This window comes from Carcharodon carcharias, chromosome 12 (assembly GCF_017639515.1).
Source record: "Carcharodon carcharias isolate sCarCar2 chromosome 12, sCarCar2.pri, whole genome shotgun sequence".
NCBI lineage: Eukaryota > Metazoa > Chordata > Chondrichthyes > Lamniformes > Lamnidae > Carcharodon > Carcharodon carcharias.
In genome coordinates, this window is record NC_054478.1 from 123,283,120 (window position 1) to 123,310,268 (window position 27,149).

A 27,149-nucleotide genomic window follows, 5' to 3' on the forward strand; every position below is an offset into this window, starting at 1 on the left:
TTATCTAAAAGTGATCATAATAAGATGATTGAATCCAACGTAGTATTTGAAAGGGAGAAACACAAAACTGATTTAGATGACGCTGACTTCAATGGGATGAGACAGAGGCTGTCCACAGTAAAGTGGGTAAACCTGTTAATGGGCAAAAAGACACAAACAAGATCCATCAGGCGTTCAAAAAAGAACTGAATATGATACAGAAGCAGTTTGTACCATTGACGGGAAAGGGTTCTACTTGCCAAAAAAAAACCCTAGGACAGATATCTAGAGGTAAAAGACAGCATAAAACTAATAGAGAAAGCATACAAAAATAGCACGGATCCTGGTGAATGGAAAAGGCACAATAACCCAAATGGCATGTTAATAATCCAAGAATTCAGATTCTTTTCTCGAGGAATAGCATAGAAAAGTGCAGAAGTTCTTGTAAAATTATACTGAACCCTGGTTAGATCACACTTGGGACTCACCTTGAACTGAGCCTCTGGTGAGCCTGTGATAATTACCATCCTCTCATTCGCTTCAGGCCCTTCAGCAGGCGCGATCTGCAATTTAAACACACAAACAAGTGAGGGTCGATTTCGGTACCTGTGCAAGAAATACTTGAGAGTAAAAGCCATCACTTCTTTGATGGCATGGAGCAAACTGAAAGGGAACCAACAGTGCAAGAAGAGGAAAACTTCCTCAGGGGTTGGGGGGTGGGCAAGGGGAGCTGGGCAGTAAGTGAGGCAGGAGAGCAGGGGGCGAGCGAGGAGAATCAGCTGCTTGGCGCTTCTACCAAGTTGCATCCAGATACACCTGCGCCAGCCAGCACCCTCCAATCCCTCGCCCAGGTGAACGCTCAATGAGAGCCTGAGTGGTGAGTGTGGGCAGACTTTTGGACCGTGGAAGGAATCACAGTCCTCACCCACGTGTAATGAGTGTGCGACTGAGGTGGGGATGGGAGTGTTGCTGAGATTTAGCAACCAATGAGGTGACAATGTGGAGAACCATCCTCCGGTCCCAGAAGAGAGGAAAGCAGTGGCTGAGGGAATCCTGACACAGGGAGAGGCCAGTCACTGGGCTTCATTAACAACACAGGAAGAGGCCACTCAGCCAACCCTCCAAAGATTGCGAGTATAAAACATTCTGGAGTGGAGACCTTTCCTACGCCATGGTCGATCAAAGCCCCCACCACACAATCGCTGCTCCAGCTGAGATCAACTTCCTGGACAGTAAAACTGTGCCTCACTTGGCAGCATTCTTGCCCTTGTGACAGAAAGTCACAGATTCAAGTCCCACTCCAGAACCTCAAACACATGACCTAGACCAACACTTGCTGTGTGGTACTGAAGGAACGTTCTCAGGTGAGACGTTAAACGGAGACTTCGTCTGCTGTCTCAGGTGAATGTAAACAATTTCCGGGGCAATATTGGAAGAGCAGTAGGTTTGATGCACAGTGTAGTTTAAACGGCTGCAGAGTAGAGGACTGTGTCTGGAAGGCCAGCCTCTGATAGTGGTGTGGAGGCAGCAGGAATGAGAATAATTTGAAATGAGTGACATGAGTGGATAAAAGGGGGAATCGCTAACCAGCTAATTTCTAGATTCAGACAAGGTTGATCAATGGGATTTGACACGAGGACCGTTCACTGTAAACTGGGCAATTCAGTTAATGACTAAAATGACACAAGATCAGCAAGACGTGTTAATGTGATACAGAAGCAGTTTCTACCCCTAAGGTGTTAGAGTGCACTTTGCCAAAAAAACAGCCATGGGCCAAAAAAAAAGAGAAGAAATGACAAAAAACTAATAGAACAGGAGTTGAAAAATGCAAAAAATAGCGAATGTGAAAGATACAAAATAAAAAGCAAAAGGCAGCATACCGACCAGAAGGGCACTGGTTACTGAAAAAAGGCTAAATGGTGACCTAAAAGAGGTCTTTAAAATTATTAAAGGTAATAGAGTAAAGAGAGAGAGAACGTTTCCACTTGTGAAGATGATCAAAACCTGAGGCTTTCGATAGATAGTCACCAAGAAACAGGGCCGGCTCAAGGTTTGTTGGCGCCACGGGAAAATTGAATTTCAGCATCCCGAAGGCTTTTCACCATTTTCATAATTACTTCATAATGCCAAACAAACTACAAATATAGCAACAAAGAACATATTACAGAGAAATGAAAAAAAAAAATCAAATGCAACAGACATCCAAATATGTGCATTAGCCCAACTGAAACTTTAAGACCATTACAATTTTAAGAATGTTTTTATGATAATGAACTAGAAGAAAGGAAAAAGAGAACTTGAGTTATTACCCTGTACAAATAAGTAAAAACAAAATGAAAGAGAAAGAAAAAAGCTAAATCAAACGCAACAGACATACAATTTTTTACATTATCCTAACTATTTTTTTCCCTCTTGACTTTTTTTAAAATTTTTTTCCAAATTTTTTTTCTATATATAGTGCTTTCCACATTTATCTTTCTGACAAGGTCATTTTCTATTGACAAAATTGCTAGAGAATTTAGTTTTTCTTGTGTCATGGAAGACCTTAAGCATGTCTTTATCATTTTTAGCTTAATGAAGCTTCTTTCTCCCATGGCCAGAGTTATTGGAATTGTAAGCTTTATCCTTAATGTAACCCACAGATTTTGCTTAACATGCTGCAACTTGTTCATGTCGATAAATCTAACTGCTTGTATTGGGGATTTTACACCTTTGGGAAATATTGCATTTGCAATTTCTAATTCACTCAGTAAGTCATAGCCATTAATATCACTGCTTTCTTGATAGCTTTAACCTATCCTCCAACCTTTGACACGCACCCATTAGCTCATTTTTACCTGGCAAATGTTCTGGGTTACTTAAAAATCCCCATGAGTTACTGAAGTTTTTTAACTGTTCGAATCTTTCTGATAGAGGTATTATGTGTCTACTATAACATTAAATATATGATTTTTGAACAAACTTTCAGGATTTTCTGCACTAGGAACTTCACCAATACTCTAATACTCAAATTGCCTTTTCTTGTGCCTTACTCTTGTACTTTTGAAAATACGCTCCATATCTAGTTCTGCAGCTAATTCTTTTGCCGATGTTACTGCTTTTTCATAACTATTTGCACGATAATCAGTTAAGTAATCAGTGAAATATTCGTTAATGAAACTGTAGTCGACAGTTCCACAGAGGCACTCTGCATAGTTCTGCCAGCATTTATTCTGAGTCACATATCATGCTAGATACTCATAATAACTAAAAATTTGAAATCTTCCATTTGTGATAAGAGTTCCCACTTCATGTCACATTGCAGGATCAGAAACCGGCAATCCTGAAAGTTCATAAAAAGCATCTCAGATTCCAATAACTTCATGTCTAATAGCTTCAAGGCATTCTATTCTGCACTCCCATCGGGTTTTGCATAAAGGCTTGCGGTGGCACATTTAACCTGTTCTATCAATCTCTGCCATCACACAGCACAGGCAAGAAACACAACATATATGCATTGGAGAATTCCAAAAAATGAAGTCAATTCCAGGCAACTTGCAGCACAATCCCCAACTCCTAAGTTCAGGGGTATGGTGATTTATCAGAAAATATAGATTGCGAAAATATCTTTTATCCAGCCTTATTCACCATGTGGCCTGCACCAGCACTAACAACACTAGTTTTAGCATTGTGTGGCCAGCAACAATACTAACTATATATGAATACATCTTGCCTTATATAAATATTGCAAATAATTGTTGTTCACAAGCACAAGATATGCACAGGGACAGCCTGCACTTCCCCAGGTCACATGATGGGTTAAGGCGACCTTAAGTGTACTATTGGCTAACATGAAGTTAAATAACACTAATTAAGATTGTAATGCAGTATCATATACCTTAAATAATTTCATTTTCCTTTTATTCATTTATTTTCTTTTTATTCATTTATTTTTTTCTCTCTCCCTCTCTCCATTTTTTGGTGCCCCTCAGCACATTGCACCCTGGGCGACACCCGGTAAGCCGGGCCTTGAGCTGGCCCTGCCAAGAAAACAAATAAGGAATTCAGAAGAACCTCCTTTACTTAGAGAACAGTGAAGATGTGGAACCTGCTACCACAGGGATTGGTTAAAGTGAATAGAATAGGTGCATTTAAGGGGAGGCTGCACAAGTATTTGAGAGGGAAGGGAATAGAAGGTTATGATGATAGAGGTAGAAAAGGAAAAATGTCTTGGAGGAGGTGCGAGTGGAGAATAAACGCCAACATGGGCTGGTTGTGCTGATTGACCCATTTCTGTGCTGTATATCCTACTTAAAACGGATAATAAGAGCTAATAAAGGGTGTATGAAATCATAATAAAACCAAAGTACTGCAGATGCTGGAAATCTGAAATAAAAACAAACTGCTAGAAAAACTCAGCAGGTCTGGCAGCATCTGGGAAGAGAGAAACAGAGTGGACCCCTTGAAAACTGATAATGGCAAAATTGTCATTGAAAATAAGGAAATGGCAGACACATTGAATAATTACCTTGCATCAGCATTTACAGCCGAAGAACAGGTCAGCATGTCAGACATCCCAAGCAAACTAATAGTGAATCAAGGAGAGGGATTTACCAAAGTTAATAAAAAACAAAGAACAGTAATGGAGAAAATAATAGGACTGAAGAATGACAAATCCCCAGGACCAGATTGGGTTACCTCCCAGGGTTTAAAGGAAGTAGGTGGGAACATTGCTGATACCCAAACTATGCTCTTCAAAATTTCTCACAATTCAGGCAAATTCCTTTTGCTTAGAAAAAAAAAAGATGAGAGGAGAAAATCAAGGAATTATATTCCAGTTAGTCTAACATCTGCTGAAATTGCCAGAGTCAGAGTCAATAATTAAGGATAGGGTACCAGAACTTTGAAAATTTTTAGCTAATTTGTAAAGGGTAGATCATGCCTGATGAACTTGATTAAATTTTTCTTTGAAGAGATAGTAGTGGTCAAGCAATTGTCAATGGATGTTATTTAAATGGACTTTCAGAAAACATCTGATAAAGTCTCTCATAAGAGATTGCTGGTTAAAGTTCAAACCCATGGAACTGAAGGCAAATTGATGGCCTGGCTAGGAAATTGGCTGAGTGGCAGGAGACAGAGTAAGGATAATGGCAGGTACTCTAATTGACAGGATGTGACTAGTGGTGTCCCACAAGGATCTATGTTGAGGCTTTAGCTATTCACCACATTTAGCAATGGGTTGAATAGAAAGCCAAGTATCCAAACTTGCTGATGACACAAAGATAGACAGTATTGTAAACTTTTAGAAGTAGAGCTAGAAGCATAAAATTACAAGAAGATATTGATAGACTAGCAGAGGCCCATAAAACATTTACAGTCAAATTAAAGTACTTAACAAATTCCAGCATCTCAACCACCCCTCCCATATCATCCCCATCATATAACTCAATGGGCAAAGCAGTCAAATTTGAGGTTATCCATTTTGGACCTAAAGGAGAGAGAAAAGAATACAGTACTTTCTAAATGGTGAAAATCTAGAAACAGTGAAGGTGCTCAGAGACTTTGGTGCTAGGGAAGAGGGGGAAGAGGGGGAGAGGGGGGGAAGGAAGGGGGGAGGCAGGGGTGTCCAGGCACATAAATTATTAAAATGTCATGAACAGTTACAGAAAATAACCAAAAAGGCTAATAGAATGTTGATCTTCATATCTACAGCACTGGAATAGAAGGGGGTAAAAGAAATGCTTCAGCCTATACAAAGCCCTGGTTAGACTATACCTGGAGTACTGTGGGTAGTTCTAGACACCTCACCTTAGGAAGGATACATTGACCTTAGAAGTGTTGATTTGCCAGAATTTACCTTGGGCTCCAAGGGTTAAATTACAAAGAGAGATTACACAAACTATGGTTGTGTTCCCTGGAATTTGGAAGGTCAAGGGGTGATTTTATTAAAGATTTTAAGGTATTAAAGAGAAACGGAATTGGTAAACAAAAAAAACTTTCCATTGGCTGGGGAGTCCAGGACTAAGTGGCATAGTTTAAAAGTTAGAGCCAGTTCTTATAGGAGTGATATCAGGAAACACTTGTGGCAGGGTGGCAGAAAAATTTAAATTTATTCCTTTGTGGGATGCGGGTGTCACTGACAAGGCCAGCATTTGTTGCACACCCCAACTGCACTTGAACTGAGTGGCTCGTTAGGCCATTGCAAAGGGCAGTTTCAGAAGTTTGAAACTCTCATACCCAAATGGCAGTTGATGCCAGATGAATTGTAAATTTTGAAACGGATTGCCAGAATTTTGTTAACGAAAAGGTATGGACAGATATGGGGCAAAGGGGCCCATATGGAGTTAGGTCACAGATCAGGCATGATGGTGAAACCAGCTTGAGGTGTGAAATGGTCAACTCCTATTTCTATATAGCAAAAGCCATCCAGCTACTTAATTTTGTAAATTAATCAGCGAACTAGTTTGCAAGTTCACAATTAATGTGAATATTTTATTATGATTGGCATGTAGCTAAGAACCTGCCTGGTGTTTGCTGAGGTAGGTGAATTAACATTTTCCCTCTCAGGGAACGTTTTATCAAACATGTAAAACATCTCGATGTCAGTCAATGATAACATTGCAAGTCAGGTGGTTCTGGGTTCAAGCTTCAAGAACTTGAGTATATAACATAGGCTGATATTTGAGATGGTCATGTGGCACAGTGCATAACATCCCTATCTCTTGAGTCAGAAGCTCCAGGTTCCAGTCCCACTCCAGGGCTTGATGGCCATGGAAGGTACATTCATAATGCAGCCAAACAGGTTGATTATTAATCTGTAAACCATGTCTGTGGCAGGCAGTAAGAGCAAGACAGACTTCCTGCTCAGCCATGCTCTGGTTATCAGCGCCAGATAAATGGGGAGGATCTGCGGCAGGAAGGGTATCTGGCTGTAAAGTTACCCGCCAAATCCAAAACAAAATTGATGGTTGATTTCAAGGTGATCGACCAGCATTGTGGCGATCTGACATAACATGGGAGAAGCTGAAGGAAGGAGAATATAGGCTGATACTTCAGGAGGGAGTGCTGGACTGTCAAAGGTACTGTCTTTCAGATGTGACAATAAACTGAGGTCCCATCTGTCCTGTCAGGCTGATAAAGATGATCCCATGGCACTATTTTGAAGAGCAAAGGAGATCACCCCAACACCCTGCATATTACTGCTTGACACAGCGGCGGGCACCGTATGGCACACATCACCGACCACTGTAATACAGCAAAGGGTGCTGGGCAACACAGCGATGGGCACTGAGTTACACAGCAATGGGTGGCTTTCGGTATCAAGCTGCCGGATGTGGAAGCTGGTCCCTGGATTGAGGAGTATCAATTCACAAAAAAATAAGCTGGGATGTGCGTGAGCTTGAGGAATGGGCTGGCTGTACCCCCGGCATGCAGCAGTCTGACTGAAAACTAACACCAAGCTCCCACCCTGAGGGAGGGCCAAGGGTCACAGGCTGACAAAGGGAGCTTCCAACCCAGGAGTGTCAGACTACCCAAATTCAGGGAACTCCCACTATTTATAGGCTCACCTGAAATTACATTCAAAGATTAGCTTTTTTTTAAAAAAAAAAGTTCACCTCTCTCCCACCTCACTATCAGACCGTCAAATTTGCACCCCCATGCCCTAAGAGGCCTGACACTCACTGAGACCCTGGGTGGCCCTCTGTTGGGTGAATCTAGAACAAATCAGGAGGGGCATCACCATAAAATCAGCACTAGGTTTTCTCTCTGCATTCACTGGACAGTGGCCCCTGTCCCCGAATCAAGTGGTCTAGATCAGAGCTGGACAGCTGGTTGCGCTCTCTAGGAGAACCAAAACGGATTGAACTGCAAATAAGTTTAAGCTCCTCAGAGACGGGAGTGAGCGGGATATTCAAAGCTTGACAGAGAGCAAAAAGAACACACAAGAACAATGTCATCTGAGCTTTCAAAACATCAACTTCAAACTGTGCTTTAATTGTGGGCTGGGAGGAGGAAAAACATATGCTGCTTTTTGAGCTGTATGCTGATTATGCCTTAGGCTCATCCCACACCCCCCGCACAGCCCCACCCCCTCGGCTTTTAATTAGCAACCTTGGGAGGGCCTAAAAGCAATGGTTACACAACAAAGCATTAACCACACACAGTGCATCACCCCCTTCATCGACATGCTGGCAAGACAGAGAGATTCACTGAAGCACAAAGCACAACCAAAACAATCTTCTCTCCCAACACCCCAGGCCTACTCCTACCACATCTCTTTAATAGTGAAGGGGGTTCAACAACAAAAAAAAAGGAAATTAAGACCTCTACCTACACTCCAATTCTAAAGACAGGCTATGAGGAGGTGGGTGGAGGAACCTCCCACGCTATACCATACAGTCTAAATATGCTGCAGCCTACTCGAAGTCAAGCAGTGATTCAGACAAACAAATTTCATACCCAGTTACCAAAATGAGTCACTCAGTTACAGTTGGCCACTATATTCAGGGATTGCCTTTCAAAGCTGGAATTCCGGAGCGGAGTGTGGCTGAAGAAGCCCAATTGGATCAGAGCCCCAGAAACCTTTGGTTCCACTTGGCAAACTCCTCTCCGACTCACCACAGACACTGCTCTACTGGGCCTGGGTCCTAGGTCCCTGTCAGCTCCCACCACAGACACACAGCTGTACTGGGCCTGGGTCCTAGGTCCCTGTCAGCTCTCACCACAGACACACAGCTGTACTGGGCCTGGGCCCTGGTCAACTTCCAATCACAAACACTGGTTTGCTACAATCCAACCAGGCTAGGAATCGTGCAATGAGTTAACTCACCTCCTGACTTCCCAAAGCCTGTCCACCATCTACAAAGCACAGGCCAGGAGTGTGATGGAATACTCCCCACTTGCTTGGATGATGAAGCTCCCAACAACACTCAAGAAGCTGGACACCATCCAGGACAAAGCAGTCCGCTTGATTGGCACCACATCCACAAACATTCACTCCCTCCAGCACCGACGCACAGTAGCAACAGTGTGTACCATCTATAAGATGCACTGTAGGAATTCACCAAGGCTCCTTAGACAGCACATTCCAAACCCACGACCACTACCACCTAGAAGAACAAAGGCAGCAGATAGACGGGAAAACAACCACCTGGAGGTTCCCCTCCAAATCTCTCACCATCCTGACTTGGAAATATATCGCCGTTCCTTCACTGTCGCTGGGTCAAAATCCTGGAACTCCCCTTCCTAACAGCACTGCGGGTGTACCTACACCACATGGACTACAGCAGTTTAAGAAAACAGCTCACCACCACCTTCTCAAGAGTAACTAGGGATGGGCAATAAATGCTGGCCCAGCCAGCGAAACCCACATCCCATGAATGAATGAATAAATAAATAAATAGATAGAAAAAACATCCTCCAGACCTGGCTCCGCTCGTTTCAAAAATGGTGGCGAGTTCAAAATTTGGCCAAATAATTTTGTTGAGAATTGATCTCTCTTATGTCATTAAAGACTATGAACTGGCATTCAGAAAATGAGACACTCACAGTGAGTGACGCAAAAGGCACACATGACCTTTCAAACAGGCTGCCTGTTAACTGTGGCCACTGCCTCAGCCCCATCTGGGGGAAACATCCCCAAAGCAGTGCCCATACTGGCCTGTGTGCTCCTTAAAATAGAAACACTGGGTCATCTAGCTCCTCTTACATAGGCACAGGAGTAGGCTATTCAACCCCTTGAGCCAAATAATTAGATCATGGCTGATCTGTACCTCAACTTAATTTACCTGCTCTGCCCTTTGTTACTCAATAAAATCTATCAAACTCAGTCTTGTAAATTGATCCAGTGGCCTCTGATTTCTGGTACAGAGTTTCAGATTTCCATTACTGCTTGTGTGAAATGTGTTTCCTGGGGCCTGAATTTCTGCAGAATGGCAATCACAGTTGGACTGTCATTCTGCTCCTTGTTACTTAGCTGGAAATCCAGCCGCTCCTTTCTCGCTTGGCCTTTCGACTCAGGCCAGACGAGAACTGCGTGGGGCAGCGCGCTCCTGAGGCCTTAGTCGAGGGCTGCACAGTTGGAGGTCAGGAAGCCATGCCCCCTTTTTTAATGGCACTAGATGCCGTAAAGCTGTTAAGTTTAAAGGTCCAGCCACTTTCAGAAGCCAGGGAGAAGGCAAGTTTTGTAAGGTAAGTGGGTAGGGGAGGGGGGGCAGTGGGAGGGTGATCGGGTGGTCAGTGGGGAGGCAGGGTTATCAGTTGGTTGGGGCTGGGAACATCAGGTGGCCAGTGAGGGGGCTGTTCAGTGGGGGAGGGGGTCCTCAGTACCATAGTTACCCAGGGGTTAGAAGTGGTTTCAACACTTCTAACTTTTTCTGGCTAACTATTCTTGTAAGACAGTTGGAACCACCCCAAGTTTGTGATTTAAGTTGTTCTTTCAGATGGCTCGCAGTGCAGGGTAATTGCCCAATGAAGTCTGAACTTCCCTGACAATTGACATGTATCCTTACTTGGAGACTTCCGGTGGGCTGTGCCGAGACAGCGGGGGGGGGGGGGGTCCCAGGGGTCCCCAGCACGTCTTTGGGGTAGCCCCACCCATGGTTACAATGCCCCAGAGCCCAGAAGTTCAGGGCCCAGATTTCAGCCCTGAACAGCTGATCTTAATTTTAACATTGTGCCCCCTTATTCTGTATTTGGCCACCAGAGGGAGTAGTTTCTCTATCCTATCAAATCCCTTTTTTTTAAATCACAATTAGATCATTATTCAACTGTTTAAACTCAAGGGAATATAAGCCTGGTTTATCCAACCTGTCCTCATAATTTAACACCCTGAGCCTGGTATAACGCTGCTGAATCCATGCTATATCCTCTCATCAATATATCCTTCCAAAAGTGTGGTGCCCAGAACTGATGCTGTAACTCCAGATGGGAGGTCTGGCCAAAGCTCAGTGTAACTGAAGAAATCCTCACTTTTGAATTTTAACTCCTTTGGCATAAAGGCCAACATCCCAGTCACCTTTTTGATAGACATATTTCAAGTAAAGCTAAGTAAGCACATGAGGGAAAAAGGAATATGTTGATAGAGTTGGTTAGGTGAAGGAAGTTTGTGTAGAGCCGGCATAGACCAGTTGAGCCAAATGGCCTGCTCCTGTGCTGCAAATTCAACAATTGTGCACCAACTTTTAGTGATTTGTGTCCGTGGACAACTAAATCATTTTGCTTCTCTACAGCAGAATGGGTGCACCTAAACCACTTGGACTGCAATGGTTCAAAGAAGGCACCTGTGACGTTCACATGAAAGAAGAAAAAGCAGCTGCCAACCTCTCACATCAAAAAAAAACCCCAAAATTGTCTGTCACATCCAAACTTAAAAACCTCACATTTCCCCACGGTGAACTCCGTCCATCAATTAATCCATCAACATCCTTTTGCAACTTTCAGCTTGCACCTCGGAGACTAAACCCCTTATTCCTATCCTCTGTCTCCCATCTTTCAATCAACTCTTGACGCCACAGCAATTTCCTTGTGAAATCACAAGGCCACAAAAACTGGCCTCGGTCCCTGTATGCCTGAAAAATGAATGAGGAAACCTGTCATACATCCCACAGAGCCATGCAATACTGTCCACTACCATTCTGTAGGCACACAAGGAGGCCATTTTAGACACAGAGATTGTTTCCACAGTTCAGGGAATCTAAACCACGGGGGGACTGTCTCAGGATAAGGGGCTGATCATTTAGGACTGAGATGAGGAGAAATTACTTCACCTAAGGGTTGCGAATCTTTGGAATTCTCTACCCCAGAGGGTTGTGGATGCTCCATTGTTGAATACATTTAACGCTGGGATGGACAGATTTCAGGGAATCAAAGGATATGGGGAGCAAGCGGGAAAATGGAGTTGAAACCCAAGATCATCCACGATTGCACTGAATTGCATAACAGACTGGACGGGCCTTATGATCTACTCCTACTCCTATTCCTGTCAGCCCATCAGGCCTGCTCCTCTATTTCGTCAGATCATGGCTGGTCTGTAGCTCAATTCCCAAGTTAACCGTCTCAGTGCCAGAACCTCTTGATACTCTTTATCCAACAAAAATCCATCAATCTCCATATTGAAAGCTTCAAGTGACACGCCCACCCCTCCCACCTCACCAATAGCCTTTTAAGGGAAAAGGGTTCCCTATCAGTCTCCTATCTGACTTTCTTTCAATTTCTCCATTGTCTTCCCCAACACAATTCACTTGTCAATAAAGTGATTACCACCAAAATTGCACCAATTGTAAACACTGTCACCAATTAGTGCCCAGGGATACTGAGGGTGGGCATCTGTGCTGGGCCATCACAGATAAACCAGGATGTAAACCCAGGCTGGGAAGGTGGATGGAAATAGCAATGAAGAGCCCTCACCAGGAAGTTGGTGTTTGCTCCGTCTAGAAACCCAACCGGTTGGTCACCCACACCATCCAGGACACCATCTATAACTGCAGGACAGACAACATGGCAAAAACCATCAAGCCAGGGGACAGTCTCGTGATGTTGTGAATTAAAACACGGACTGAGAGCCACACTGGAGAAACTCCGCAATGATGATTGGTTCCAGAAACATCTCATCAAACATGGACTTGGGGTAGGTTTCAAGGCAACCAGACACCAAAACATCACTGTGCCGGGGGTATAGGTGCGGAAGGGACCATTACCTTGATTGATGCCCCAGCGAACCTGGAGAGCTGCTTGATTTGTTGCCCCTTCTTTCCAATAATGGCTCCCACAGCTTGGGTTGGGATGAACAAGTGCACAACTTCCTGTTCTGATGTCTGCTGGGAAGGAGATCACTGATCAATGTGAGAAAAGAAGTCAGATTCCAACATAACAGAGGACAGCGTAAATTATCCATGCTTCAAACTGTAGAGGTTGAACATTCCACCAATTTGATGCTTCTCAGCTCTAGGGACTGTGGAAAAATTACTCCAGTGTCCAGTAACGGCAGAGGGAGCAAAGGGGAGGGAGTGAGAAATTTCTAGTTGATGCCTTGAACATCCTTAACGCCCTTTCTCTCCCAATTTGAGATTCACATAAAATTTTTAAAAATTAGTTTTCTTCAAAACATTTTCTTCCTTACAAGTTGGAGATTTTATCTGGAAAGTGGGGGCGGCTGCTGGAACTCACCAGTGAGATCTAGCAGAAAGAATGTTACAATGGACCAGAGCATCATGAAGGGATGGCTGAGAGGGACTAAACCAGCACCTCAACAGAATGGAGAAGGATCAACCTTTGCACTTACTTTGACACACACATCGCTCCCCACACCGACATTGAATTTGCAAAAACATGAAGAGAAGCTGTTAATAAGCACAACATCCATGCAAAGCTGTTTTAGGCAGCCAATCTGAGCACCTTGGTTGCTTTTGTCCTTCATGCAACATCTTCCCTAACAAATGTGATGCAAACTTGTGGCCAGATCTCTGTGATCGGGCCAAAGGGGCTTTGTCCAGGAAGGAGCAGACCCCACTGATGTAATTTTTTGCCACTCTTCTTAGCCTATGTCCTGGCAAAATACCAAGTTTAGCAAATAACTGAACAGTAACCTGGTCACAGGATCATTAAACAGAGAATATAGATTTAAGATAGTTGGCAAATGAATCAGAAAGAAGGCGAGGAAGATTTTTCTTTTTCTCAATGAGTTATGATGATCTGAAATGCATCGTCAGTAAGGGTGATGGAAATAAACTGAATAAAGGGAACATGATAAATACTGAGAAAGGACAAATCTGCAAGGCCATGGGCAAAGGGAAGCTGAATGGGGCTAATCGGATTGCTGTTCCAAAGAACGTGCCTTTTTATTTCTGTTGGCCTGTGAATTAAACTTACAATGGCTGCAGTTTGAAGACATGTCTACTGGAACAGAGTGAGGGATATATACAATATTGCTGTCTGGAAACAGGATGTGCCATGAAAGACAGGATGGTGCTGAGGACGAGTCCGGTCTAATGGGGAACTGCCTGGCAATGTTTCAATTCGCTCCTGACCAGGGCTTGTGTGAGAGCAGTGCAGCAGAAAAGCTCCTAGCCTGAAAGGAAAAAGACCCAAAACCTCTCTCTCTCGTGTGCGTATAAGATTCCAGTAATTCTACAATAATAGCTAGATGGCTTTTTCTCCTCATCTCTCTATAACCTGCTTTCTCTCTCTGAAAACCCCTGTCAAGAAGCAAAGGGGAAAATCACTGTTCGGGACAATGAAAGGCAAGTGCTCAACCAGTGAACTAAAAACTGAAAGTGCTGTAAGACCACCTCGTGTCAGCAAAGACCTGAAAAGAATTTGGAAGGCATCGATCAAAATCAACCTACTGAACCCTGTACTCCGTAATTGGTGCTATTGAACAGTTTTACCCCACCCTTAAAATCCCTATTTTTGTGTGTCTTATATGTCTTGTGTGTGTGTGCATAGGGATTTAAGGAGGAGTAGAGTTTAGGTTATTGAGCTATAAATTAGCAGTTCATATTTCTTTCTTTTGTCACTGGCTAAAGACGATTTGTTCAATAAACAGTTATTTACTTATTAAGTTTACAAGCCTGGTGCTCATATTCTGTTAACGTAAATTAAACAATTAGGTGGGTTGATCGAACTTTTTCACATTTGTTGCAGCTCGGGGAGCAGTGGGGCTTGATATTGCAGCTCACTATCCCCAGTGAACCGTGACAAAGTTTGGGGGGGGCTCAGGTCCGTGATATTTTGGATAAAAGACAATGACGATTTGGGTGCAGGTTTGGTAAGTAAAAAGCTAAAAGAAAACACCAGGTTTGTATTGTCAAAAATAAGACGGCACTGGAAACTGCTAACACTTTCCTGCAAGGGAAAGAGATGTCCCTGACGATTTTACAAGCGATCCCAACAGCCAGGTTAATTGAATTGGCAAGTAAATTAAGGGCAATGTTTTCCCCCCATTGGGAGGGGGATATGCGGGAGCGGGCACAAGCGGGCGGGTTCCTGATCAGCACCCCCAGTTGAGGTGTGCCGCCATTTTATGTGGGCAGGCCAATTAAGGCCCACCCAGCATGATGGCCGCCAGGAAGGGCAATGTGCTCCCTGTGCAGGCAGTGGGGGAGGGGGTGATTTCCTGAGCCGGGAGTGTGCTCTTACGCACACGTGCGCGAAAAAACGCACTCATCTCCCTGAGGCAAAGTGCTGCCTCCTTTCAATAAAGGAGGGGGGGAATTAACTACTGACACATCCACTCATGTGTCATCCAGCCCATGGATGAGGTTTCATGTTTTTTCAGAAGCCCGGTCTGCCCGCCAATTTTAAGGTTGGATGGGCAGGTCCATTAATCATGCTAATTGCTTTTTTAATGGCTTTAATAGGCTTTTGACAGTTCAGCTGCGCGCCCGCTGAACTGAAAATCTAATTGACGTGGGGTGACGTCAGGACTCACGCCTGACGCCACCCCGTGTTGGCGAGCAGACCCCGCCACCCCCATCGCCGAACAGAAGATTCTGCCCTAAGAGTAGGATTGCCTGCCAAAGCCAGGAAGGCAGAGATAATCGAAGAGATGGCACAGCATTTAAAATTGGAAGGAATGCTTGAGATACCAAGTTCTTCAAGCTGTGTTTCATTGAACGGGCTCAAATTCAGTTGCAAATAAAAATAATTGAAACTAGAGGCAGCAGAAAAAGAAAAAATAAGGAAAGAGAGAGCATTTCAAAGGGAGTTAGACATAGTGAGGTTAGACAGGCAGGAAAGAGAAAAAGAGAGGAGAGAGAGCGAACGAGAGAGCGAGCGAACGAGAGAGAGCGTGCGAATTCCAGCTGAGAATGCTGGCAGTTGAAAAAGAGACACCAGTAAGTGAGGCAGGACTTATTTCCATAACAGAACCCAGTGGGGAGATTTTTACATTTGTACAAGCTCTTCCAAAGATTGAGGAAAGGGATGTTGAAGCATTCTTCATTTGAGAAGGTTGCTAAACAGATGACCTGGCCAAAAGAAAACTGGACATTGCCCATGCAGACGAAATTGACAAATAGAGCATTGGAAATTTATGCTTTGCTGTCGGAGGAGGCTTCTAGGGATTATGATGTGGTGAAAAAGGCCATTTTGAGTGCATGAGTTGGCCCCTGAAGAAACAGGCAAAGTTTTGAAATTTAAGGAAACAGCCTGGGAAAGCTCACATTGAATTTGAAAAGGGTTAAGCAAAGTAGATAAAAACAAAAAAACTGCGGATGCTGGAAATCCAAAACAAAAACAGAATTACCTGGAAAAACTCAGCAGGTCTGGCAGCATCGGCGGAGAAGAAAAAAGTTTTGGCAGGTAGGTATGAGCATTAGCTGAAACTACCTATGAAGTTCTGAGAGACCATTTCCTTGGAAGAATTTAAAAACTCCCTACTTTCTGTAATAAGAACCCATGTTGAAGACCAAAGGGTTGCAGCTGCTAGGCAGACAGCAGTGAGGGCTGATGATTATGAGCTGATCCATAAAGCTAAACATTTTTCTCATCACCCCCATAAATTTAAAAAGGATAGAAAGTGGGAAAGTGAAAGGAAGGCAAGTAGCAAGGGTAAAGAATGGATAGCTGGGAATACCTGAGATCTCCTCTCCAGATCATCAAGGAAGGTACTGAGGGTGGAGTGAAACTCAAAGTCCTAAGTGTTTCCATTGTAATTAAGTGGGACACATTCGTTCAGAATGCTGGAAGTTGTGAGGGAAGCCAATGGGGCATATTGGTGTTCATAAGAATAAGTCCGAAAAGGGAACTCAAAAAGAAAATACCAAGGATCAAATTGCAGCTTTAACTACAAATAAGGGACTGGAGGTAAACACTGCTATGAATGCAGGTGATGTGAATAGGGTAATTGAGAGATATAAAGGGTTTTTGTCTAAAGGAAAGATAACCTCTTTTTCATCAAATGATGCAGCTAAACCCATAACTATATTAAGGCAGCTACTCAATTAACTAAACCTATAACTATATTAAGGGAGCTACTCAAACTCTTTTGCTGGAGAAGGGCCTAGTTTTCCCTCCAGAGAGCTCAATGAAAGCCAAAGTATTGGTAAACAGGATAAGTGGAGAGTATATCCTGCTTCCATTGTACAAAATGTAATTGGAGTGTGATTTGTTGTCTGGATCAGTTGTTGTAGGAGTGGTTAAGAAATTACCCATGGATGGAGTTGATTTACTCCTGGGGAATGATTTGGCAGGAGTGAAGGTTATAGCTTCGCTCATAATTATGGAAAGTCCGAGAGAAGCTAAAGAGACAGAGCAGCTACAAGAACAAGTTCCTGATATTTTTCCATTGCATGTGGTGACCGGAGCAATGGCTAAATAAAGTCCATCATCAGAGGTCAAAGTAATACCACGAGCAGATGTTAGAGTAGCCGAAACTTTCTTTAAGGATGAGGATAATTCTAAGGAAGTGTTTGGCAGATCTTCATTAATTGAGGCTCAGAAAGCAGATCCAGAGTTAAACAAGTTAGTAAAATCAGCTCACACTGAAGCTGAGGCGGAAGGAGTTCCGGAATGCTATACATTAAAAACTGAGTTCTGATGAGGAAGTGGAGACATCCTCACAGACCTGCGGATAAGGAATGGACAGTTGTTCATCAGATAGTGGTAACCCCAAATATAGTAAGATATTGCGAGTAGCACATAAAACTCCTACGGCAGGTTATGTAGGAACATGGAAAACCCAAGCGTCAATAAACAGGCATTTTACCTGGCCAAGACTTCATAAGGAAGTAGTGCAATTTTGTAAAACGTGTCATACATGTCAGGTAGTAGGTAAACCTCAACATGTAATCAAACCAGCACCTTTAATACACATACAAGTTTTTGAAGGGCCATTCAGTTGGGTATTAGTAGATTGTGTAGGACCATTACCCAAAACAAAAGCAGGATATCAGTATATCCTTACAATCTGATTTCATGAAGCTATTCCTTTAAGGACAATTACAGCTAAGGTGGTAGTAGAAAAGTTAACTCAAGTTTTATACTCATTATGTCTTACCAATTGAAATAAAATCTGACCAAGTTCTAACTTCATGTCTAAAATTTTCCAGAACATAATCAGCAGTTTGGGTATCAAACAACTAAAGTCTACCACCTATCACCCACAGGCACAGGGGGAGCTTTACAGAGATACCATCAGACTCTCAAAACCATGATTAAGACCTATTGCCAATACCCAAAGGATTGGGACAAAAGATTAGGTTTCTTAAAATTTGCTGCCAGAAATTCTCCGAATGAACCTACTGGATTAGTCCAATGGAATTGATCTATGGTCATGAAATAAGAGGCCCATTAAACGTGATTAAGGAAAGGTTTCTAAAGCAGAAAGACAAATCTTCCATGTTGGATTACGGGTCCATGTTTCTAGAAAGACTCATGGGAGCATGTAAAGTAGCACGAGAAATCATGAGGTTTTTAGGAATTTGTGGGTTTTATTGGAAATTTGTGCCTAACTTCAGCACAATAGCTGTACTTCTCAGCAAAGGTGGTATGGTCAGCAGAATGCCAAGCAGCCTGTGAAAAGCTGAAGGCAATCTTAATAAATGAAAACCAGTGTTGGCCACTCCTGACTTTACCAAAACTTTTAAAATAGCAATTGATGCTAGTGACTTGGGGGTAGGTGCAGTCCTATTATAAGATGATCAATTAGAGAAGTGGGTGGGGTACTTCTCCAAGAAACTAAATCAATATGAGAGGAAGTACTCTACAGTAGAAAAAGAAACCCTAGCATTGTTGTTATCCCTTCAACACTTTGAAATTTATGTCCGACACGATAACAAAGAAACATTAATCTACACTAACCATAATCCACTGGCATGTATTGAAAAGTTTAAAACTTGAAATGCGAGACTGTTTAGATGGAGTCTATTGTTTCAACCATTCAGTGTAAAGATGCCGACATTGCTGGCAAAGATAATGTGATCACAGATGCATTGTCCTGGGTGTAAAATACTAAAATAAGTTAAAGGGATAAGAAATGCTGACGATTATATAAGAGGAAGGGATGATGAAAGTAAGTAAGTCTCGTGTTTTGTTATCCATGTGTTGCATGCCTTTTGATGAAACGCATTTTTGAAATGGCATTTCATTTCTTTTAAGGGTGGAGGCATGCAAAGAACATATCTTGTTATTTCTGTTGGACTGTGGATTAAAATTACAATGGCTGTATTTTGAAGGACATGTCTACTGGAAAAGAGAGAGGGATATATACAATGTTGCTGTCCGGGAACAAAGCGCGCCATGAACAACAGGACGTGCAGAGGAGGAGTCTGGTCTAATGGGGAACCGCCTGGCAACGTTTTCATTGGCTCCTGACTAGGTGACCGGGGTTTGTGCAACAGCACTGCAGCAGAATAGCTCCTAGCCTGAAAGGAAAAAGACTTAAAACCTCTCTCTCCTGTGTGTGTAAGATTCCAGTAATTCTACAATAATAGCTAGTTGGCCTTTTCTCCTCATATCTCTATAACCTGCTCTCTCTCTGTGAAAACTCCTGTCAAGAGGCAAAGGGGAAAATTACTGTTAGAGGCATTGAAAGGCAAATGCTCAACCAGTGAACTAAAGACCATCTCATGTCATTAATAAAGAACTGAAAGGAATTTGGAAGACATCGATCAAAATCAACCCATCGAATCCTATACTCTGGAGTTCATGCTATGAAACTGTTTTATCCCACCCTTAAAGTCCGTGTTTTTGAGTGTCTTGTGCGTCTTGTATGTGTGTATAAGGTTTTAAGAAGGGGTAGAGTTTAGGTTATAGAGTTAGAAATTAGCATATTTCCTTCTTTTGCCACTGGTTAAAGACAGTTTGTTCAATAAACAGTTATTTACTTATTAAGTTTACAAACCTGGTGCTCAAATTTTGTTAACCTAAATTAAACAATTAGGTGGGTTGATCAAACTTCTTCACGTTTGTCGTGGCTCAGGGAGCAGTGGGGCTTGATATTGCAGTGCACTATCCCCAGTGAGTCATGGTACAGTACAGGTAGAATGGGTTATACTGTAAGATTTTATGATTCTATGAAAAGAAATGTTAGCCAAGTGCCACTGATACTCAACTTTGTATTAATTGGAAGGACAGCTGGAGAATGCAGTAGAAATATGATGACTGTCAGCTGACAAGCCACTGAAAGCCAAGGAACCAGGAGTATGTTGCACACAAAACCGTATCCTGGGACCTGGATTCAAACTCGACACAGACTGATTAAGGAAAGCCTTCTCTGTCCACTGCTATTAGGGTCTCTGTGATACACTTATCCAAGCTCCATGCGGTCACAAAGAGGTTTTGGTTTGGAGAATGGTTGGGGGAAGGGGTTCCTTCGGACTGGTGGTGAGAGAAACCTCATCCTACTACAGTCAGGGGAATTCCTGAGGTTGGGGCTGATATTGAGATACAGCGTAGTGAGTTTAACTCTGCGTCGAACTCATGCTGGAAAACCAACATTGAAAAACAAAGTTAAATACAACATGGCAACACCCTGGACAACTAAAGAAGGGCACACAGCACAGAGACTGAGTAACAGAGGGAGACTGACCCTGGTGACCTGCGACATGCAAGACAGATGGCCAGGTCTTGAATTACCTCAATAAACTGGCATGGTGAGAGACCATACACCTTTTTACGTTACGCTACAGCACTGGCACTGGGCTATAGCAAGTTGATGTATGCATTTCCCATTAAAGTGATGGTATCCACCTTTTTCAAACATTGTCACATGAGTGCAGTTACTGCAGTGATTGGGGCCAGTCCATCTTGCCAAATGGATGTACACACCAATGGGATTTAAACTGATTCCCCTCAGTGTCACTGACTCACTGTCTGGAATTCACTGAGTGTTAAGACAGTGATGAGAATTCACTGAGTGTTAAGACAGTGATGAGCAGAGTCCCTCTGGGATTCTCAGAGTCTCCGTACTGCAACACATTTAAACTGGATACATCTCCCCTTCCCTACCAGGGTTACTGCTATGCTGGGCTCCATAATCTTACTAAGTTGTGACACCCCTCAACACAGGTACACACACACAAAGGAGCAGTCTGATTGACTTTGCCCTCACCATCCAGGGATGCCAGTACAAATTCTGATCATGGAGTGAGAGTGAATATAGGGCCTTGAGCCATAGATGTGTCTGAGCTCTGCACAAATCAGAAATGAAGGCGGCAGGAAGCTCATAATCCAATATCAAACACTGGCAGCTGTTTTAACAAAAACCCTGGTGTAGGGCTGGAGTTTGACAAGGCCATTTGAAAGCCTTGTACATGTCCCAGAACTTTTCTCCCTAGTTAAAATCATCAGCCACAATATAGCTTCTTCAGTTTAATAAAAGGGATCAGGTAGCTCACCAGCATACAGGGAGCAAAAGGATCCACCTGGAGTAACACTGTGCTCCTCACAACAGACCACAGGCTCCTGGCCTGGGTACGGCATTGGAGAAGATCTTGGTGCTTTGGCCCATGTAGAGGTCATTAGACTGGCAGCCCCTTGGCACACTCCACAGGTGGGGGAGGGACTTGTCAGTGTCCATGGGGAGGTGCGATAACCTGGTGTGGAGACCTTTGATCAGAGCTCAGCACTGGCATGGGCCTGAGCTCACTCCTGCTGGAGTGGACTGATGGGGCCAATGTGTTCCAAATGAAATGTCTGCTCTCAGATCTGCTGCCTGTTTCATTTCTTCCTCTCATTCTTTCCCTTTTCTCTAGTGTTCCCATACTTCCTCTGGGAATGGTCTCTTGTCTAAGGACATTTAGAAAATACCAATGGGATTAGACAAAGTCAACACTGATTTATGAAAAGGAAATCATGTTTGACAAACTTACTAGAGATTTTTGAGGAAATAACTAGCAGAATAGATAAGGGAGAACCAGTGGATGTGGTGCATTTGGATTTTCAGAAAGCTTTTGATTAAGTCCCAAATAAGAGGTTAGTGTGTAAAATTAAAGCACATGGGATTGGGGGTAATATATTGGCATGGATTGAGAATTGATTAACAGGCAGGAAACAGAGAATAGGAATAAATGAGTTTTTTTTGGAATGGCAGGCGGTGACTAGTGGGGTACGACAGGGATCAGTGCTTGGGCCCCAGCTATTCACAATACATATCAATGATTTAGATGAGGGAACCAAATGTAATATTTTCAAGTTTGCTGGTGACACAAAACTAGATGGGAATAAGAGTGGTGTGGAGGATGTTAAGAGGCTTCAAGGCAATTTAGACAAGTTGAGCGAGGGAGCAAATACATGGCAGATGCAGTATAAAGTGGATAAAGAAGTTATCCACTTCAGTAGGAAAAACAGAATGGCAGAGTATTATTTAAATGGTGATAGATTGTGAAATGTTGATATACAAAGGGACATGGGTATCCTTGTACACCAATCATTGAAAGCAAGCATGCAGGTGCAGAATGCAATTAAGGTGGCAAGTGGTATGTTGGCCTTCATTGCGAGAGGACATGAGTACAGGAGCAAGGATGTCTTACTGCAACTGTACAGGGCCTTGGTGAGACCATACCTGGAGTAGTGTATGCAATTTTGGTCTCCTTACCTAAGAAAGGACATACTTACCATAGAGGGAGTGCAGCAAAGGTTCATCAGACTGATACCTGGGAAGGCAGGATTGTCTCATGAGGAGAGATTTGGCCAGCTAGGCTTGTATTCACTGGAGTTTAGAAGAATGAGAGGGGGTCTCATTGAAATGGATAAAATTCTGAAAGGGATGGACAGACTAGATGCAGGGATGATGTTCCCTCTGGTTGGGGGTCTAGAACAAGGGGTCACAGATCTAGGATACTTGGTAGGCCATTTAGGAGTGAGATGAGGAGAAATTTCTTTACTCAGAGGGTGGTGAACCTGTTGAATTCTCTACCATAGAGGGCTGTAGAGGCCAAGTCACTGAATATACTTAAGGAGGAAATAGGTAGATTCCTGGACTTTAAAAGCATCAAGAGGTATCGGGAGAGAGCAGGAGCATAGCATTGAGATGGAGGATCAACCATGATTGTATTGAATGGTGCAGCAGGCTCGAAGGGCTGAATGATCTACTCCTGCTCCTATTTTCTATGTATCTTCTCAATTCTCCACCCTTTCTGTACATTTGCATTGCCTTACTGCTGAGAGTAGATTTTGACTCTGCAATTTGGACCAATGTACTTCCATTGGCTTCATAGAAGAACTTTGGAGACAGCTGCAGACACCATAGCAGAGTGTAGAGAAAAAAGACAGGAGTTCTCCATAGACTTTAGTGTGTTCCAAAACAAAAGGATCAGTAACTAAAGGTCTCTGTTACCATGTAATCTTCAGCAACTCAAAATACACCAGTCAAGCCTCACCAGTGTAGCTGCACTTTTAACACAGGTTTGAATATCCTTTATCTGAAACCCCTGGGGCTGATTGCGTTTCGGTATTCAGATATCTTCAGTTTTCGAATCTACCATATATACACCTTAGGCCTACTTCATTACAATAGCCTAAGCCTAGGCCAGCTACAGTTTACAAATTGTTTCTCCAGTTGCCAAGATCTCACACATCAACTTCTTACCTGTTAACACTTATTGCACTTGTAATATCATATTATAATTAACATACAAATAACTGCACAGCTGTTCAAAAAAGTGTTCGGTTTTCAGATGTACGGATAAAGGGTATTCGACCTGTACATCTGTTTTCTTGTGAATTTTCCGCTCATTTCTACAAGGACCACTAGTAATGGAAATGAAGCTCAAGATTAGTCAGAGTAAAGTTTATTCCACACAGTCCCAAACATACTCAGGGCAGGTACAGCATAGGTTAGACACTATTATACAGTGCTCAGAAATGCTCTCTGTTACTCCATTGTTTTGTCGTTTTCTATCCCCTGCATCAGCCATCCTGCAGCCTCCAGCGAGCTAACCAATTTAAGTGGCAATTTTGTGCTCCGTGCAGTTTAGACTGGGCAAACTCAGTTCACATCCCATCAGAAGAGGAGACTTTGATCTCACCAATCAGAGATGGTTTTGAATGGCAGAACTAGAGGTGAAAGGCCAACATCTAACCCAGGGTTTCTCTGCAGGTAAATATTTTCAAGAGAATTAAGGGCTGAGGTTGAGCATTGCTCAGTTGATACTTCGCTCCCTAACCTCCAGCAACTCACAGATCAGGGAGACACTCCATCACATTTGTCACTCCAGATAGTATGGAAAGTTGTCACACTCGGATCGGTTCATCGAACACGGAGACAAGATATTTTTCTTTTCCTGTCCTCTTCTGAAGATGTAAACACAGCCTGGGACACGGCATTACGGACACGGGCCCGTGTTGGGGCACGGCATTACGGACACGGGCCCGCGTTGGGGCACGGCATTACGGACACGGGCCCGCGTTGGGGCACGGCATTATGGACACGGGCCCGCGTTGGGGCACGGCATTACGGACACGGGCCCGCGTTGGGGCACGGCATTACGGACACGGGCCCCGTTGGGGCACGGCATTACGGACACGGGCCCGCGTTGGGGCACGGCATTACGGACACGGGCCCTCGTTGGAACACGGCATTACGGACACGGGCCTGCGCGGGGCACAGCATTACAGACACGGGTCCACGTTGGGGCACAGCATTACAGACACGGGCCCGCATTGGAACACAGCATTACAGACACGGGCCCGCGCGGGGGCACAGCATTACAGACACGGGTCCACGTTGGGGCACAGCATTACAGACACAGGCCCGCATTAGGGCACGGCATTATGGGCAAGTGCCCATGTTGGGGCACAGCATTATGGACATGGGCGCACACTGGGGCATGAATCCAAAGGCTGCTGTCTGTCTTTTGCTCAATTTTTCCAGTCTGATTGCACAGTAAGTAGCAGCAGATTGTTCAGCAATGTGGGGCTTCACAGTCAAGCAAAACCTGTAGTCCACATGTTCTCTATCCCCTCTATTCCGCCCCTCATTGGTGATCAGGACCAAGAGGCATGACGCAGGGATGACCACTATAATGCATTCACTGACTGAGCCATTCAAAAGGAAACACAAATACTCTCTACAGCTGACCGATAATCTCAAATCAGAGAACTCACTGTCATAACTGCAATCATCCACACAATTGGTCCTATCACTTCCATCTCAACCTTGGATCTTACAAATTCATCACAGATTATCATTAGTAAACTTTGTTTCAACTCATTCACTACCCCAAACTGGCAGGCAGAGAATCATAGCCCAGCCCTTTTCACTGACCCCTTAACTCAGATGTAACAAAGCCTTGCTATTCATAACATTGGCCAGTCCACCGCCCCACAAGCCCAGTCCACTGCTCTATAACCCTCACCTTCTCTTCAAATTATTGCTCGTCACCACCAGATGCGACAATTCCAATTCTCTCTTAGCCAACCTCCCATTTTCAACTCTCCATAATCTTCAGCTCAACCAAACCTCTGCTGCCCGTATCTTAACTTGCACCAAGTCCCATTCCCCCTTCACTTCCGTGCTTTGCTGTCGTACAGCTCCCGGTCTAGCAACTCTTCAAAATTTAAGTCTCATCATTGTTTCCCAATCCCTATATGGCCTTACTCTTCTTTATCCCTGTTACCTCCTCCTATCCTACAACTCTCCGAGCTGTCTCCACTCTTCCAAGTTTGGCATCTTGCACCCTTCACCCCATCACTGGCAGCCATGCCTTCAACCATCTCGACCTTAAGCTCTGAATTTGTCTGCCCTAACCCCTTCCACCTCCTCCAAGATGCTCCTTCAAACCCACCTCTTTGGCCAACCTTCCAATCACCTGTTCTAACATCTCTTTTTGTGGCTTGGTGTCAAACTTTGTTTGGAAGTGCTCCTGCGAAACACCATGAACACTTCACAGTGTTAAAAGCGAGTTGTTGTTGTACTTGGTAATGTTTCCATCTGGTATGTTTAAGGTACTATTTGACTGAGGTTGGGGCTTTGTTGAAATAGCAGTGAAGTTACAGCAACTGAGGATTTTTTCAGTATATGGGTTAAGGTTGCTAGATTGAGCAGCAGAAAGGGATAGGACAGTGGAGGGCAAGTCAGCGAGAGCTGTGTGCGGGCAGGAGTGGGTACATACGCGTGTACAAGGTTGTGCTTCCTTGGCACATGTTCAGGGTATGGCACTTACAGAATACGGCTGGGCCATTGTACCGACTGCTGGTGTACTATACAGACCACCCGGGTAGCACAGTTGACTCTACATTTGGAGAGGAAAAAGACATCAGTCATTCCCGGTTTGGTAAAAGTAGTTATATTTATTACATTCTTAAAAATTACTCACCTCTCTTTCAATCAAGGGTCATTTTGAAACAGGAATTAGGTGACCTGCTATCTCTAGTGGCACTCGGACAAGACCTGCTGAATGTAACACGCACAAACACTGGGACTGGGTACTGATGAGAATATTTGATCTCAGTGCAGATCAGGCTGGTGTAAAGAAACTCCTGCCTATCTGCATTGTGTAAAATGTGTCTCAATCCATTCCACTGTGGGCATAGGTTATCCAAATTCTGACAGACAGTGTGAGAAAGAGAAACAAATCAATATGTAGAGATAGGCAGAGTGAAATAAAGGGAAAGAAAAAAGACAGAGATTGAGAAGAAGGTGGAAAAGCGTGAGAGACAGAGATAAAGAGATATTTAAGAAAGAGGGATAGAGTGAGGTGGAGATAAAGAAAGACAGAAAAAGTGACATAGATCAAAACAGTGAAATAGAAGTAAGTAGTAGTAAGCTGAAATGAGAGCAAGCGCACAAGAGTGTGATAGGCGTACTGTGAGCAAGAGAGAAAGAAGCGCGGTGGGGGGGTGGGGGGGGCGAGGGCAGAGAAAGGAGAGAGGAGAGAGATGGAGGGCTGGAGAGTACGGGGAGAGAGAAAGCACGTTAGAGAAACTGGAGGGACCACGAGAAACAGATGGTGTGGGGGTAAACAGAGAGTGACAGAGAGAGAGCAAGAGCGAGAAAGAAAAAGAGAAAAAAAGAGGGCGGGAGGGAGAAAGAAAGGGGTGGGGGAGGGCAGAGACCACCATACTGACTGTGACAGAAGAAAGAAATCTAGCATGATAATTATGTGAGCTGTGTGTAAAGCACAAGTACATTGGCTGTCAGGTTTCACTGTCGTAACATCGGTGCTGAATTTAAGACCCAGTTTGAACATGACATGGAAGCACTGACCTTCAGAAGAAAATAAAAATAAAAACAGAATACAACGGATGCC

The 27,149-nt window shown here is 43.7% G+C and overlaps 1 protein-coding gene across 1 annotated transcript in view; it reads right to left on the reverse strand.

The window, feature by feature from the left end:
* Window positions 1-251: 251 nt before the first annotated feature.
* LOC121284726 (insulin-like growth factor 2 mRNA-binding protein 2) overlaps window positions 252-27,149 on the reverse strand; it is a 48,917-nt gene continuing 22,019 nt past the window's right edge. The window contains exons 6-9 of the mRNA XM_041200277.1: window positions 26,064-26,132; window positions 12,657-12,776; window positions 349-542; window positions 252-264 (exon numbers count right to left, since the gene is read on the reverse strand). Of these exons, the coding sequence (XP_041056211.1) occupies window positions 252-264; window positions 349-542; window positions 12,657-12,776; window positions 26,064-26,132 (396 nt within the window). The remainder of the gene's footprint in view (window positions 265-348; window positions 543-12,656; window positions 12,777-26,063; window positions 26,133-27,149) is intronic.